Genomic DNA, 14,526 nt, shown 5'->3' with positions numbered 1-14,526 from the left:
ATCGGATTGGATCGGATTTTAAAGTTTGGATCGGATCGGATCGGATTTTCGGATCGTATTATTATGCCTCAAATTTAAACTGATATGTATATTTTCTTTGTAAAAGAGGTAATACATTAATAAAAATTCATGCTTATGCATTTATAAGAGTACTATGGTGCCAATATAGCTAAATCTAGCAATTGTAAAGGTAATAACTTGGAGGTTGATATAAAGGAAGTACTGACTATCCGAAATTAAAGTATAGTATTTATATATGCCCTAATAATTTCGAATTTCGGATCGGATCAGATTAAAATATACCAATCCAAATCCGATCCGAAATCCAAAATTTTAATAAACACAATCCGAAATCCAAAATCCAAAATTGAATGGATCGGTTCGGATTTCGGATATCCGATCCGAATGAAGAGCGATTTAGGCAGGAAATTGGTGTTTTGACAAGGATTGCGGACTACAAATATTACAAACAAAATCGACCTTAGTGCTAGCCTATTACGAGTATATATTACTCTCCGACAGCGATAAATGTAGTGCATAATATATGCTACATGCCAGTGGGTTCGCACTTTTTTTTTTTCTGTGTATAGCTGAGTAAAACAAAAGGAATAATGCAGACATTTATACAGATTTTGCATGCATTGCTACAAAATGTCGTAATTCAAGTTGTAATGAATTAATTCCTATTAACTCTAAACATCTCATCTGCCTCTATTTCTTTTTGGTAGCAAAAGATAGTTTATTAATAACTAGTTAGGAGAGTAACAGTACATCTCATCTGCCTCTATTTCAATAGTCTAACTGTCTAACAAAGTAAATGCAAGTCTTATAGAACAATCATGAGATCAATAATTCTACACGGAAGTGATTGTTGGTTTTTCAATTCTGAATACATCGAATGAGTGTTAAATATATTAATATGTAGTAATATAACATTAGGCAATACTAGAAATGATCGCATTCAATATTAAGTTCAAATGCACGGCACCTGGAAGATAGAATAAGGATATGCAGTTTGATATAATTTGGGGCGAGGTGATCAAACATGATATGACGCAAATTTAGATTTCTGAGGACATGGCCTTTGATAGAAAGGTGTGGAGGTCTAGCATTAGGGTTGTAGGTTACAAGTAGTCGAGCGTTTCTCCTCGTTGTGCCGGCTAGTCTGATAGTGTTTTGTCTATGAATGCTAGCGGTTTTTGTTGTGTTTCACGCGATTTCCATTTTCAAAATATTTTAATTTTTTTTTTACGAAACTGATCAACTTTGGTTGGTTTTCTTTGGCGCAAAAATGCGGGAAACTATTTTTGAGTCCTGCGAAATTTATTTTTCAAAAAACCGACTAATTTTGGTCGGTTTTGCAATTAAAATAAATAAAAATTAATATTAGAAAAACCGACCAACTTTGGTCGATAAATTCAGCCGGTCATTAAAAAACCGACCAACTTTGGTCGGTCATTTTATTTTTAAATAAAATCAACCAACTTTGGTCGGTTATTTTCGTGCAAAAATACAATTAAAAAATATAAATAAAAAATAAGACAATCTTAAAACAAAATGAACCAATGGTTTAGTGGTAGAATAATATCCTTGCCAAAGTACACACCCCAGTTTGATTCCCAGATGGTAAATTTTTTGATTACATAATTAAAATAACGACCAACTTTGATCGCTAATTACCGGATTTCTAGCAATGTAACTCCAAGATTTAGTCACATTAATACCCTTTCGTTATGTCTGATGTTTGTTAGGAATCTTTTTCTTATTTGTTCCAGAGATTTGTTAGGGCAAAAAATATGGAAACCTCCATTTGTGTCCTTTTTTCTAAATCTAACTCCATTAGATTTAGATTAATATATTAAGGCATCGTGATTATGTAGCAGCGGTGTAAACTATGAATAATATTATATCACATAAATTTATCATTGGCGAGGGTGGAGTGTAAGAGTGGGAAAAGAAAACGCATGTCTTAACCGCACCATTACGTTTGGGACAAACTCTGCATCTCCCTCTTCAGCCCCTTTAGTAGCTTCACTCTCAGTCACTTTGCTTGATCTTGCTACGGGGTAAATAAACATTATTACGAATTTAGAATTGTATTATTAGGGCAACGGATTCGAGAATCGAGACGATTCAACTAACCATTCCAGATCGAGCGGGCGAGCATTGATCGCATCTCGTTGTCTCTCTACCTCGCTTGCCTCAGATCTGTGCTTTCGCCTCTCGAGTTTGTTCTATTGGTAAGGACTTCACTTCCATTTTTCATTCCTCGCACTTGATTCGTCGTTTTCCACCTGATTCAGTTTTTCCTCTTTAGCTCTCACTTAATTTTTGATTTCTCATTTTTTGTCTTATTGTTTTTGTTATACTCTACGTGCTGCAGATGCTTGCATTGTTAGTATTAGTAGTATTGTTTTTATCTTTGTTTTTTTTTTCTTTTCTGAATTATGTTTTGGCGTGATTCACATGCTTCCTCTAGCGATGAGTTATTTATCATTCATTTATAGTTCATTTGCTCTGTTTTAATCTCTTCACAAACTCTTAATTAAATGCCATTGCCTTTATGTTTTTAGAATTTACTTATATGCTTACCTGTGTGGATTATATTCACTATTCAGCATTCGGAAAATGCTGCTGGTTGAAAGCTGGAGACTGCTAATTTCCGGCTTAGTGAGCTGCTTGATATCATTAGTTGTGTGAAATATATGCCGAGTTTCTAAGTTTAGTTACAGAAAGTGGAAAAAAAAAGTTTCAAGTTGAAGTTAAGTTTGCTACCAATTTTGGTTCGTAAATTTCTACATTTCATACTAATGTGCACCATGCTCAAGAATGACTGCAGCTAATATTCATTGAAGTTATAAAAAAAGCTGTATTATGTGTTTACTATTTTGTGCATACTAATACTCAATCCTTCTTAACCCTGACTAGCCTGTATGCCATTATCTTGTATTATCTTGTCTCCAAATCTTCTTGAGGTAACTTGTTATATTGCATTTCATGGACCGACAAGTTGACATTGTTCATTTTACATCTGATCTTCATATCTAACTAATATGTATCTCTGGACACACACACACACAGAGGCAGAGTCATATATAATGGTTGCATTTGCAGTCTTTTTTTGCAGTTATCATGGTTTTTCTTTTTCATGTCATACATGTGATGCCAGTAAATTTTTGCTCTTCATCACGAAGTTGTCCATTTCTAGTGAAAGTCGATAAAATTTCAACAATATTTGTGTGATTCCATGTTTATCTGATGAGAATGTTTTAATTGCCTTGTTAAAATGAGGTGTTCTTATAATATATTTTTTATTATAAATAGTATTCCTTACTTTATCATTTATTTCCAGATTCTATCAAAACCTTCTACAATAACAGCATATTCGGAAACAGACTTGGCACATCATGTATCATCTTTTAATGAATAAACAGCAGCTGAGCTGATGGTGTACCTCTTATCTGCAAAAGTATCGTGGACTTAAGTTTCTTGATCTTCAGATTGGCATCTGTTAGATTTTTCACCAGATTGGAGGCCTTCTAGCCAAATCGCAAAGTGTCATAGAAGAAAAGATGAAGATCAGCAAACAACTTGTGTTGACGTATATATATCTCTTTGTCTATATAACACTTTCATCAGGAGTTATTTTGTATAACAAGGTATCTCGTGTTCTCTAGTGTTGTGTGACTTTATTTCACTTCATTTTTTGTTGAAACTGTGGTTCTGGCAACCTATGAGAAGGACAACCAAAAGTAACAAGCTGTTATAATATTGTGCCTCTGGGCTCTGGCTTCCAGAAGTAATTAAATTAAGTTTTCATGTTGTTGGCTTCTTCATTGAGGAAGAAAAGTATGGGAAGTTTTGATCAAGCCGGTGGCAATCCATAATCAATTTGTAAAATTAGTCTGAACTGAACGAAAATTGGAAAATAGTTTCTTGCGTTGCATCCAAGCACACCAAACAACATGAAGGGAAGAGAAAATATTTTGGTGGGGAACCAACCATTGTGTGAGTAATAATCTAAGTGGCTGTTGATTTGAAAACCAACGATGTTGTCAGATGCTTGTACACACACACACACTTCTATATTGTACATCTTTGGACTATGATCATTAAAAGATACTAGTAATTTACTTAAAATCATGGTTATTGAAGGTATTAAAAGAGCATGAAATAGATTCAAATCACATGGAACGAAAATGTCTAAAAAGCTGACAATCTCTTGGTGTTTCATGTATATTTGACTAAAAAGAAAACACAATAGAAGCAGAAGATCCATTAGACAATAACAACTACTTAGCTTGTTTCAAGCTTAATCATATTGTACACTTACATCTGAACAATGTTTGCTCGGAGTCTTTTTAGTTTGTTTAGAAATTTGTATGTGAGAAAATGCAGATAACTTTTAGTACTAAAGAGCTCCAAATTATTGAGTATTGGAATGAGACGTCCAAATGGAGCGGCATGGAAAATGAGGATTGATGTAGTTGTCCCCACTAGCTGGGTTTGAGACGTAGTACTAGTTGTTATTGTTAACATTAAAATATAGAGGATAGATTTCCTCTAACCTTTAGTTTGTAGCTTTTCCCCCTAATTAAAGATGGTTCCCTTTATCTTCTGTCATAAGATATTTGTTGCATCTCAAAATTTCGAAACTGTAGAAAGTTCTTCCATCTATAACATCAAGGTTAGAATTGAATGCACCTAGATATTTACTCCTTTCTAAGTTTTCCTTTTTATTTTTTTCTCTTATTCTCGTTTTCCCTCCCTCCACCATTCACCCTTTTGCAGTTTCTTAGGTTTGGGTCCAATTATGTCTCCGCTTTCACTGAGTAAGCTGCAGGGAAAGATTTTAATCAGGGGAAAAAGGAATGGACTAACATTTAATTGCTTGTTTGGAAGGAGGACATGGAAAGGGAGACGTAGAAAAGATAGATGGTATTTGGATAAGCCATGCTCCAGGATAAGCGACATGTTACTAACTGACACTTTCTCACTCTCATTGTTCTCTTGCTGTATGATGTTTTCATTTCCGCCCTGAACTAGTGCAACATCGTCTTAAGAAAAAAGACACTAATTCTGCTCAGTATATTTTTCTGTATCATTCAGGTCTAATTCTTTATCTTGCCAGTGCCATCAGTAAGAGCTAATGATTCTTATTTTTGTTTCCTGGTTTCTGTTTTTGCAGTGGGTTCTTTCACCAAAATATTTCAATTTCCCATTACCAATTACACTTACAATGATTCATATGGGCTTTTCAGGCTTGGTAGCTTTCCTTCTTATCCGTGTCTTCAAGGTATTGTATTGTAATTGGTAATAATCAGTCTTATCTTTCTTGCAACATTTTGCACTCTGCTCTTTGATGAAACTTCTTACTTATCTATTAGTTATTGACCTTGTTGTAGAAATGTTTTCTTTGCTTGTTGTTATGCATCATTCACGTTTCACCAGTCTCAAATTTTGTCATGGATTTTGAAGAGAATCATCACATGTTACTTTTCAGCCTTTATCACACTTCACAAAGGTTTTTTGTGCTTTTGATGCGATCCTTTCCCGGGGGCTTACTTCTGAGAAAAGCAGTTGCTATTTGATGATTGATCATATTCTTTTACCCCCCCTGACCCGACGCCCGAGGAGAGGTTTTTGCGGTGATTCTGATGAACCACTTATAGAATTCCTCATGTAGATCCCTCTGGGCGCCGGTGGAGGGTTTGCAACGATAAATATTTTCGTAAATTTATTAATGTTTTGGATACCTAACTTGGCATTTGGATGTCTTTAGCTTCGCTTTTCGTCTACTCGAGGGGAAATTAGTTTATCGTGCACGATTTTTCATTCCATTTGACGCATAAGACTAGGGCTCAGCTGATTTCCTTCCATTCATGTTTATGTTTTGTGCAGGTTGTATCGCCTGTCAAAATGACGTTTGAAATGTAAGAATTTGCTCCTTTACGTCCACTTTGTCTTCAGATATATTGCTGTCTTATTTCACTATTTATTACTGAATCTACAGATATGCGACGTGTGTCATTCCCATTAGTGCTTTCTTTGCTTCAAGTCTTTGGTAAGATTCTACTTTGAGGATCTGAATGTTTTGTTTGCATTTGGTTAAAATGTTCACGTGACAGGTGCTGTGCAATCTCATAAATAGTAAATGGGTCATTGATGGTTGGCTCAAACTATGTGATAAATGGATTAGCTATGAATGCATATTGGTGATATATGAGAATTGACCTTTAACTTATTCCGGATATCTGATATCTACTTCTCATGCACTAACAACGAAGCCGTTTATACCCTTGAAGCTAACCTAAAAGGAGTACTTTTACTGTTTTACAAGATATTTTTGTCATCTGCTCTTATTTAAAAAGGACGTGTTAGATTGGCATAAAATTTGCCCATTGGACCTATGTCCAGCAAACCAGTCACCTTGTTGGAAGTCAATACTGGAAAGCGTAAAGAAAAAAGAATCCTGCTTCTCTTGTTCTGTTTCTGATGATGCAGGAAACCTCGACCTTTTGGGTTATCTGGCAAATTGCGTTTAAACTGTCCTAAGCAATTGGGACGTTTAAGGTTAATCAACTACTAGTATTGAGCTGAATTGAGAAGTTATTTCAACCTTTTTGATGAGGAAGTATTTATTTTAACCTTGTACCTCACCTGTTACATGGGTTTATTGATTGGTTTTAAGTATATAGCAAAATGCCTTTCCTCTATTTGACTTACTCTCTCATAGAATTAGTTGTGCTACAACAGAGGAAGATTTTTGGCTGGTTAGATTTCCTTGTTCTTCCTTGACACTTTTTACTTGTCTAGGAAAGGAGAGGTGGAATATAGTAAAGCTATGAGAACTGGGGCGATAAGAAAATCAGACATTTTTGTGCATCATTGCCAAATGTGTGAATTATTGTCTCATAGAATAAATTGATGTTTTCCACTTTGTTTGTTTGTTTGCGAAAAGAATATTTTCTTTGGGGAGAGTTCCACTGATTGTTTCAGTACTGAGTTGCTATATGTTTCATTACCCACATGAATTGAAGTTCTAATAATTGTGTTTCTAAAAGCAGCATATGTTATTTTCTTGCAGGTTTGGGAACACAGCTTATCTGTTCATTTCTGTAGCCTTTATCCAGATGCTGAAAGCTCTAAGTATGCCTGGGTAACACTTTTTTAGTTCTCTGTCCCAATGTTTGCGAATGTACTAATTGGCTGTAGCTTTGTGTTGAAATGACAGTGCCAGTGGCCACCTTTGTCATGGCTGTTATTTGTGGAACTGACAAGTTAAGATGCGACATATTCATGAACATGGTGTTGGTCAGTGTTGGCGTTGTAGTATCCTCCTATGGAGAAATTCACTTCAATGTAGTTGGTACAGTTTATCAGGTCACTGGAATATTTGCTGAGGCTCTTAGGCTGGTCTTAACTCAAGTTCTGCTTCAGAAGAAGGGATTAACTCTCAATCCCATCACCAGCCTATATTACATAGCTCCTTGCAGGTATTCATCTTCTATCTCGTTCGGTGAGTTATTTGCTCTCATGTTGTGCAGATGAATAGGTGATCCTGTGTTGAGGTCTATATGATTCCAGCTAGATCTTACTTCTTTAAGAGAGAGAGAGATTTCCGTTAGATCTTGGCATTTAATGATTCCAAACCTCCCACCTTGCTCATTACGCATTTGAGGAAAAGTAAAAAATAGTGTAAATGATGAACTCATACAATAGGAAACCTTTTCCATACATTTGATTCCTTTCATACATCTACCTTTCTGGTTGGGCTTGGAGCTACTTTTTCATATTTTTGTCCTTTAGCATCAATAAATGCTCATATTTTATGACATTATGACTGCACTGTAACCTCAAATCAGTCAATTTCTGATATTGAAAGAGGCACTTCCATATGGCACTTCTATTAAAGCTGTTAGTTTCAAACTGCATGAGAGTATGTGCTTCCAAGTGTTATAGCTCAAGTTGGAAGGTGTAACCACATATCTTATGCAATTCTGACTATAAAATATACCTTTTCGAAAGCAAGTGACCTTTATATTTCTGTTAGCACGTTGTCAAGTGTTTAGCTGTGTCCTGCATCTGGCATGATTGATTACTGTGTCCTGGCTGGTCTTATGAAGTCGAAAGAGGTAGAAATGATGCTAGAGAGATTGGTATTTACTTGCAAGTCCTTTTAAAGTAAATTTGTTCTCTGTACATAGATAGACGCAATCCATAGTTATGTTCTATGTTGCTCGAACTCTCTGAAAATGTTTCCAGGTGCGTGTCGGATCCTTCAAAATAGTGTATTTTTGAAGGATCCGACACGGGTGTGGCAACATTTTGGAGAGTCCGCGCAACATAGGTTATGTTTACCTCACTTAGTGAGAGATCTATGACAAGGTAATTGCTGCTATGTGGCACCTGATAATAAGCAAGTATGAGAATGATCTCTGTATTTTATGTCTCTTTATTCTGTTTTGGAGCCTCATGCAAGTGCTGTACTGTTTCTTATAGTTACTTATGATTATGTGTTTCAATATGCAGCTTTGTGTTTCTTTTTGTCCCGTGGTATCTTCTGGAGAAGCCTGAGATGGAAGTCTCACAAATTCAATTCAACTTCTGGATTTTCTTTTCAAATGCACTTTGTGCTCTTGCTCTGAATTTCTCAATATTCTTAGTGATTGGTAGAACTGGTGCTGTAACCATCCGAGTTGCCGGTGTCTTGAAAGATTGGATACTTATTGCCCTCTCAACTCTAATTTTTCCAGAGTCAACAATAACCACTCTTAATATTACAGGCTATGCCATTGGTAAGCTTGATTCCTTCTATTTGTGGGAGCTTTATGCGATCAAACATCTTAATGAACTTTTTCTGTTTTCTATAGCATTATGCGGTGTTGTGATGTATAACTACTTGAAGATGAAGGACGTTCGAGCTGTTCAACTTCCTGTAGATAGTGTTACTGATCGAACAGCTAAGGTCTGATTTAATGACTTTCGAGTTTGAATGTCAGACTTCACTGTCTTTTCTATTTAAGTTTTTGTATATATCTATATTGCCCAAAATATCACCAGCATGTGATCCATTTTCTTTTGTTTCTTTGGAATCCTGGTTCGCAATATCAATTTCCAAATATAAATTTCATCCTAGCGTGTCTAGAGAGGGGTTTCTATACGAAGAGAAAAAGAAACAAGCTAGAGAATAAACACTTCATCCGTAAACTAATAATCAACAGTTAACACATACTTTCTATGAGCTTATAATTATATCTTCTGACAATTTTTTTCTTAATTGCTTTAAAACTTATTTTGAGCTTTCATGTTTATTAATTATGCATGTCTCTATCCGTCGTGGAATATTCTGTTTGTATGCAATTCTTTGTTCTAGTTAAGGTGGTTTTTATTGCAAGCAGGCCAAATTATTTACTTTCTGCACCTTGCCTCTGATAGGAACTTAAAATGGAGAAGAAATCATTCGATCTGTATGTGCCAGATGATATTGCTAAGAACAGTGGAGGAAAAGGTACAAGGAATGGTTCTCCGGATTCAACAGTAGATGAGGAAGCACCCTTTATTCCTTCAACTAGGGTCTCTCATCTTGGGCGAAGCCCACTTAGCAGCCACTCTGCATGAGAACTGTTAGTCCTTTAAATGCCATTTTGAGTTCATTTCTTAGAATCAGAGTATCAAGCAGATTGATGAGAGCGGGTCTTGTGCATACGCCCTCCACCATTTTGGTAAGAGTTGCATTTCTTTGCAAAGTACTACCACCATTAACCTTGATATTAGTTATTTATTGTAATATTGTTTTAGGGTTTATGATGCTCAATGAAATATTGATTTTTTTAACCTCATATAATACTCTTCTCAATCCCACATACGTAGAGATAGGCCTATGCGCAACATCCATTGTTGAGTTATTTGATTATGCCTTGGGAAAGAAAATCTTAGCCGTAAATTTTTAGCCGAAATTTTCATTGTACCATGGAGCAACTTTATGGGACTTCGGTGTAGAACATGACAGTACTTGAAGGCTCTTTGTATGGGTCTCTTACATTAACCTGAGTTATGTATCCAGTTGTTTTCTTTCTTTATGCAGAAACTTAAGTAACTGCTAGTGTGGGTTAACATGAAAGGTTCAATTTTATCTTGTTAGTCATATTCTATTTATTTTTCTATCCGCTATAATTGCAACGGTGGGGACAAAATCCTGAGTGTCAAATGGACAGATATACTGCTACTGGTTCTTTTGGCATATTTGGAAGTGCTGTTAGTACTTTGTCACCATGAACAAAGTAGATGGTATTGAAGTGTGAAGCAAATATTCCCTTGCATAACAATTAACAATATTGTATGATTGTAGAGGCTACGATCGTGATAGATAGCTGAATAATTTTCACAAGGTTTTCAAACAAAATAAAGAATAACATATTTTTTTTTGATAATGGGCTAAAAAGTGGTAAAATGGACTGGTCGGTAGGGAGATAAGTAGAAATGACACCAGGTAGTTGCTTGTAGTACCCCTATTTAAAATATATTCAGTTAAAAACTATTAGCACAAATATTGCCAAGTTTTGGATCGAACCTCTTGTTGCTTTTGCTTTCTTAGACCTTCGGGCTTGAAGTTGGCTTTGCTAAAGACTATCTTCAAACCTGGTTTGAACTTGAACTTCATTCTTACGCTTTGGTAAAGCTCAATTTTAGACTCGTAGGTCTGAACATGGAAGTTGATTTTGAGGTGGCTAAAGACTCTTCGTGTTAGGGCGGCTCAAGCACATACGGGGCCTAAAGCCAAAGTTTAAGTATAAGACCTAAATTTTTAAAAGAAAGTTATAAGATATATTTTTATTTGATGTATATTCTTTTAACTTTTTAAGATATAAAGTTGTTAATAATTTCTTTTATAATCGATTTTCTCTAATAATTCTTACACGGTTGATAATATAGCCAACCTATCTAATCTTTTTTGAGATATTGTTGATCTTAGATAAGATTTTACGAAGCAATAGAAGTATAGAACTATAGGAAACTTAAAACTTAAAAGTAGTGTTGACAACTTAGAACTAATGAAATCTAGGAGAAAGAATGTGAGTAATGCAATCTTGGAGAGAGAAGTGAGTAAGAATATCGTAGAGAAACACAAAAACTATGTAGGGTTTTTTGAAATATGAAGAGATTGGAAAAATAAAAAGATTGACTTGGACAAATTAAGGAAGAGAGAGCAAATTTTTTAATGAAGGATTCATTTACACATTTTTAAGTAAGTCAAATTATTATTTTATTTATATATTTAAAAAGTTTTCTTTCCTTTATATTAAAAACTTCAATTTTGTATTAAAATTTTTAAATATTATTTTTAAATACCTATGAACTTATTAATTTTAAAAAATGGGACCCTTAAATTTGGAGGCCTAAGGCAGACGCCTTACTCCACATAAGGTTGGAGCCGGCCCTGATTTGTGTACTTCACCCGAGATTAAACACGTCGCCTTAGGTGCGTTGTGTTGCACCTTCAAATGATGGATCAATATATACGTACTATAGTCTATAGTTATCTACTTTTAGATTGCCAAAAGTTAAAAGTCCTTGCGAAAACGAGCAAAAGAAACAAAAAGAGGAGAAAATGGATCCAAAATTAGAATTATCGTGCGACATGGCAGTTTTCTAAGTGCTTGACCTTTCGTTTTTTTTTCTTCAAAAATTCCGTTTGTTATTGACTTTAAATATATAGATCGATAAGAATTCAAGTGTAGAAATAGTCTAGTTACAGTTATGAAGTAATATAAAAGTGGTAAAAAGAAGAGATACTGTGCGAAACATGGAGAAGTTGGATAGGCCACAGTAGTTAAACTAAAATCTTGAGATTTTACTGGTAATAATATATTTTGAAGAGACTTGGTAATTCAGTAGCAATGCGCTCATCCCTATTTTTTAACGATGGAAAGATGGTATTCGTAGTGCAATAATTCTTAATCCACCATCTAGAACACTCTGAGATGCACATGCAGGCACGGATTTAGGATTTGAAAATTGCAGGTGCCATATTATTTTGTACGTAGATGTATTATTATTTATACAGTCCAAAAAGGGTAAATGTTCAGTTTGATCAACTTTGGGTTTTGATTCGGGTTATTCATCGTTTCAGTTTATACAGATAATTATATCGAACCAAAAAAAAAAAATTATGACAACTTAGCACACATCATAAAATTTCCAGCAGTATTACCAATATCATAAAGTGTTTTCTACGTGAAAGATTAAAGACAGCCACTTTTTTCATCTACTGACACTTGAAAATATCTTGCAATTAACAAAATACTACCCTAATCAATTTGGGCAGCAACACCGTAGCTGGAGAGGGTTTTGGGTGGGAAACGATTTTGGAAAAATAAGGGAGCTTTGTTATTTTAATGTACTCAAAGAAAATTACAATAAATAAGTCAAACAACATTAAATAGAAAAAAAGGTAAAAAAAAATTAATAAAGTAAAACAAAGAATAAATAAAAACAAAATAAGTGAACATCTGACACCTTACATTAATTGTCCAAATGTACTAACCAAAGTAAAGTTCCAAAAAATATTGACGTGTTGGGCAGAGTCGAACTCCCATTTCCTAGAGAAATTTTCAAACCTTTACCATTGGCACCCAATGACAGTTTTATTCATTAGGGTACCATTTTATTATATCTAAGATATTTCATCCACATATATAGATATATACACAGAGTTTCGACCGAAGATTGCAGGTGGCGGCGCACCCCCTCGGCTCTATGTAGATCCGCCCCCGAGATTTGCCAAATCAAACAATATACAGTTAAACATCTATATAACAACCTCGTTTGTTTCGAATATTTTGAATGTTATAGTGAAATACTGTTATATAGAATATATATTATAACATAATATGAAATTTGATTCCGGAAAAATTTGATTTTTATAGTGAAGTATTATTATGTAGGAATGCTATTATGGAGAGGTCCAACTGTATTTCAAACAAGCGGCAATGTAAAATGAGAGGCAAATGAAATGAGTTTGTTCAGGCTATCAAGAATTCAAGATAACGTTTTATTGCTCCTTCCGAATAAAAAACTCGTATAAATGCCTCAATTACGAATTATAACACACTGTGATTTATACTTGTCAATGAGGTAAAATCTAAAATTTCTACCGTTTGGTTGGCAGGAAAAGAAGTGGAAGTATAAAAAAGTTACCTTTTTGCTTTTTATTTGTGAGAAAAATTATACTTTAGTAGAAGACTTTCAATAGAAGGGCTTAGCTCCAAACTAAGTCCAGCTAAAAATGCATAATTGTGAGTAGATGTGTACATAGACCGGGTTAGTTCGGTTTTTATCAAAATCGAACCAAATCAAATTTCAACTATATCGGTTTGAATTGGTTCAGTTTTATCGGGTTTTTCGAATTTTTTATTGCTTAAATATTATTTCAATCTTACTTTATTAAATTTTTGATAAGTAAATATATGTTTAGTAAAAATACAAAAAATTAACAAACATATTATCTATTAAAATATTCTTATGGGAGAATCTTCTTAGTAACACATAATAGTTATTTGTTTAGTCGTCTGACAATAACACTTTCAAGGTTAACCGAATTTAGTAATTAAACATAAAAATTTATATAATACCTAAATAATAATAATCACTTCACATTCGAAAAAGATATACTAAGAATTTAATAGATCTTAACATATAATATGAATATGAAAGAACAAAGAAATTGACGCATTTCATTAACACTTGATAAGAAATTGATCATACAACCCATTATTTAGGTTAATAAATATGGAACATTTCATATTCTATTAAATATTATATCCCGCAAGAGAATCTCCAATATTTCTAGATATTTTTTAAAGAAAACTCTATATAAAATCTTAAAAGTATATATAAAAATTATAAATTTATATGTCGGTTTGGTTCTAATTTTTTTTACTCAATACCAAATCAAATCAAACCAAGTCTAGTTGAGTTTTTTAATCGATTTTGTTTGATTTTCGGTTTGGTGCGGATTTTTAGTTCGGTTTACATTATGAGAGAAAATAGTTTCTTATTATTATTATTATAATAATAATAATAATAATTATTATTATTATTATAAACCTTTCTTTTCAGAATAATCCTTTTTTTTCTTTTTTGTTGCAAATTTACTGCCATTTTCTTTTAGAAAACATTTTTACCACCTTTCTCGACATCCACACAATGACTCGAATATCAAAACTCGGCTCTTGACTTCCCTTTAATCAAATTTTGGGTGGAAATTGGTCGTAATTCCTATCCAACTGATATCATATGCTGACTAAACTTGAATTTATCTTAAATATAGAATATTATATCCCAAACTTATGCTTAAGTGGGGCCTTGATGTTCAAAAAGTTATCTTTTAGGACTACTTTACTTTCTAGTTGTAGGATATCCCCTTATTTTAATGATCAAAGCAGCCTCAAATGCTCCACCACTTGAGTATAACGTTACATTAACTTACGAATGTAGGACCACCATTCTAAATACTGAGTGCGT

The 14,526-nt window shown here is 33.9% G+C and overlaps 1 protein-coding gene across 2 annotated transcripts; it reads left to right on the top strand.

Annotated features, from left to right (window-relative positions):
- The first annotated feature begins 1,884 nt into the window (after positions 1-1,884).
- Positions 1,885-10,082, top strand: LOC104216338 (probable sugar phosphate/phosphate translocator At3g17430). 2 transcript variants are annotated; one of them, XM_009766354.2, is made up of 10 exons: positions 1,885-2,240; positions 3,353-3,659; positions 5,189-5,296; positions 5,902-5,933; positions 6,014-6,064; positions 7,088-7,149; positions 7,235-7,496; positions 8,533-8,798; positions 8,874-8,968; positions 9,439-10,082. In XM_009766354.2, exons 2-10 carry the CDS (start codon positions 3,573-3,575, stop codon positions 9,619-9,621), a joined length of 1,146 nt encoding a protein of 381 aa, XP_009764656.1. In that variant the 5' UTR covers positions 1,885-2,240; positions 3,353-3,572; the 3' UTR covers positions 9,622-10,082. The 2 variants fall into 2 exon arrangements, with proteins under 2 accessions (XP_009764656.1, XP_009764657.1); XM_009766355.2 differs by lacking the exon at positions 1,885-2,240 and having other exon boundaries at positions 3,595-3,659; positions 5,262-5,296.
- The last annotated feature ends 4,444 nt before the right edge of the window (positions 10,083-14,526 follow it).

This window comes from Nicotiana sylvestris, chromosome 2 (genome assembly GCF_000393655.2).
Source record: "Nicotiana sylvestris chromosome 2, ASM39365v2, whole genome shotgun sequence".
In the NCBI taxonomy this organism is placed as follows: domain Eukaryota; kingdom Viridiplantae; phylum Streptophyta; class Magnoliopsida; order Solanales; family Solanaceae; genus Nicotiana; species Nicotiana sylvestris.
The sequence above is the reverse complement of the archived record's forward strand: the minus strand, read 5'-3'. Positions and strand labels throughout refer to the sequence as shown.

Bases quoted from the DNA above. Each gene is read 5' to 3' on its own strand.
- LOC104216338 (XM_009766354.2), top strand. From the start codon at position 3,573: ATGAAGATCAGCAAACAACTTGTGTTGACGTATATATATCTCTTTGTC. The intron at 5,934-6,013 runs GTAAGAATTTGC...CTGAATCTACAG, and splicing joins GTCAAAATGACGTTTGAAAT to ATATGCGACGTGTGTCATTC. The intron at 8,799-8,873 runs GTAAGCTTGATT...TGTTTTCTATAG, and splicing joins TATTACAGGCTATGCCATTG to CATTATGCGGTGTTGTGATG.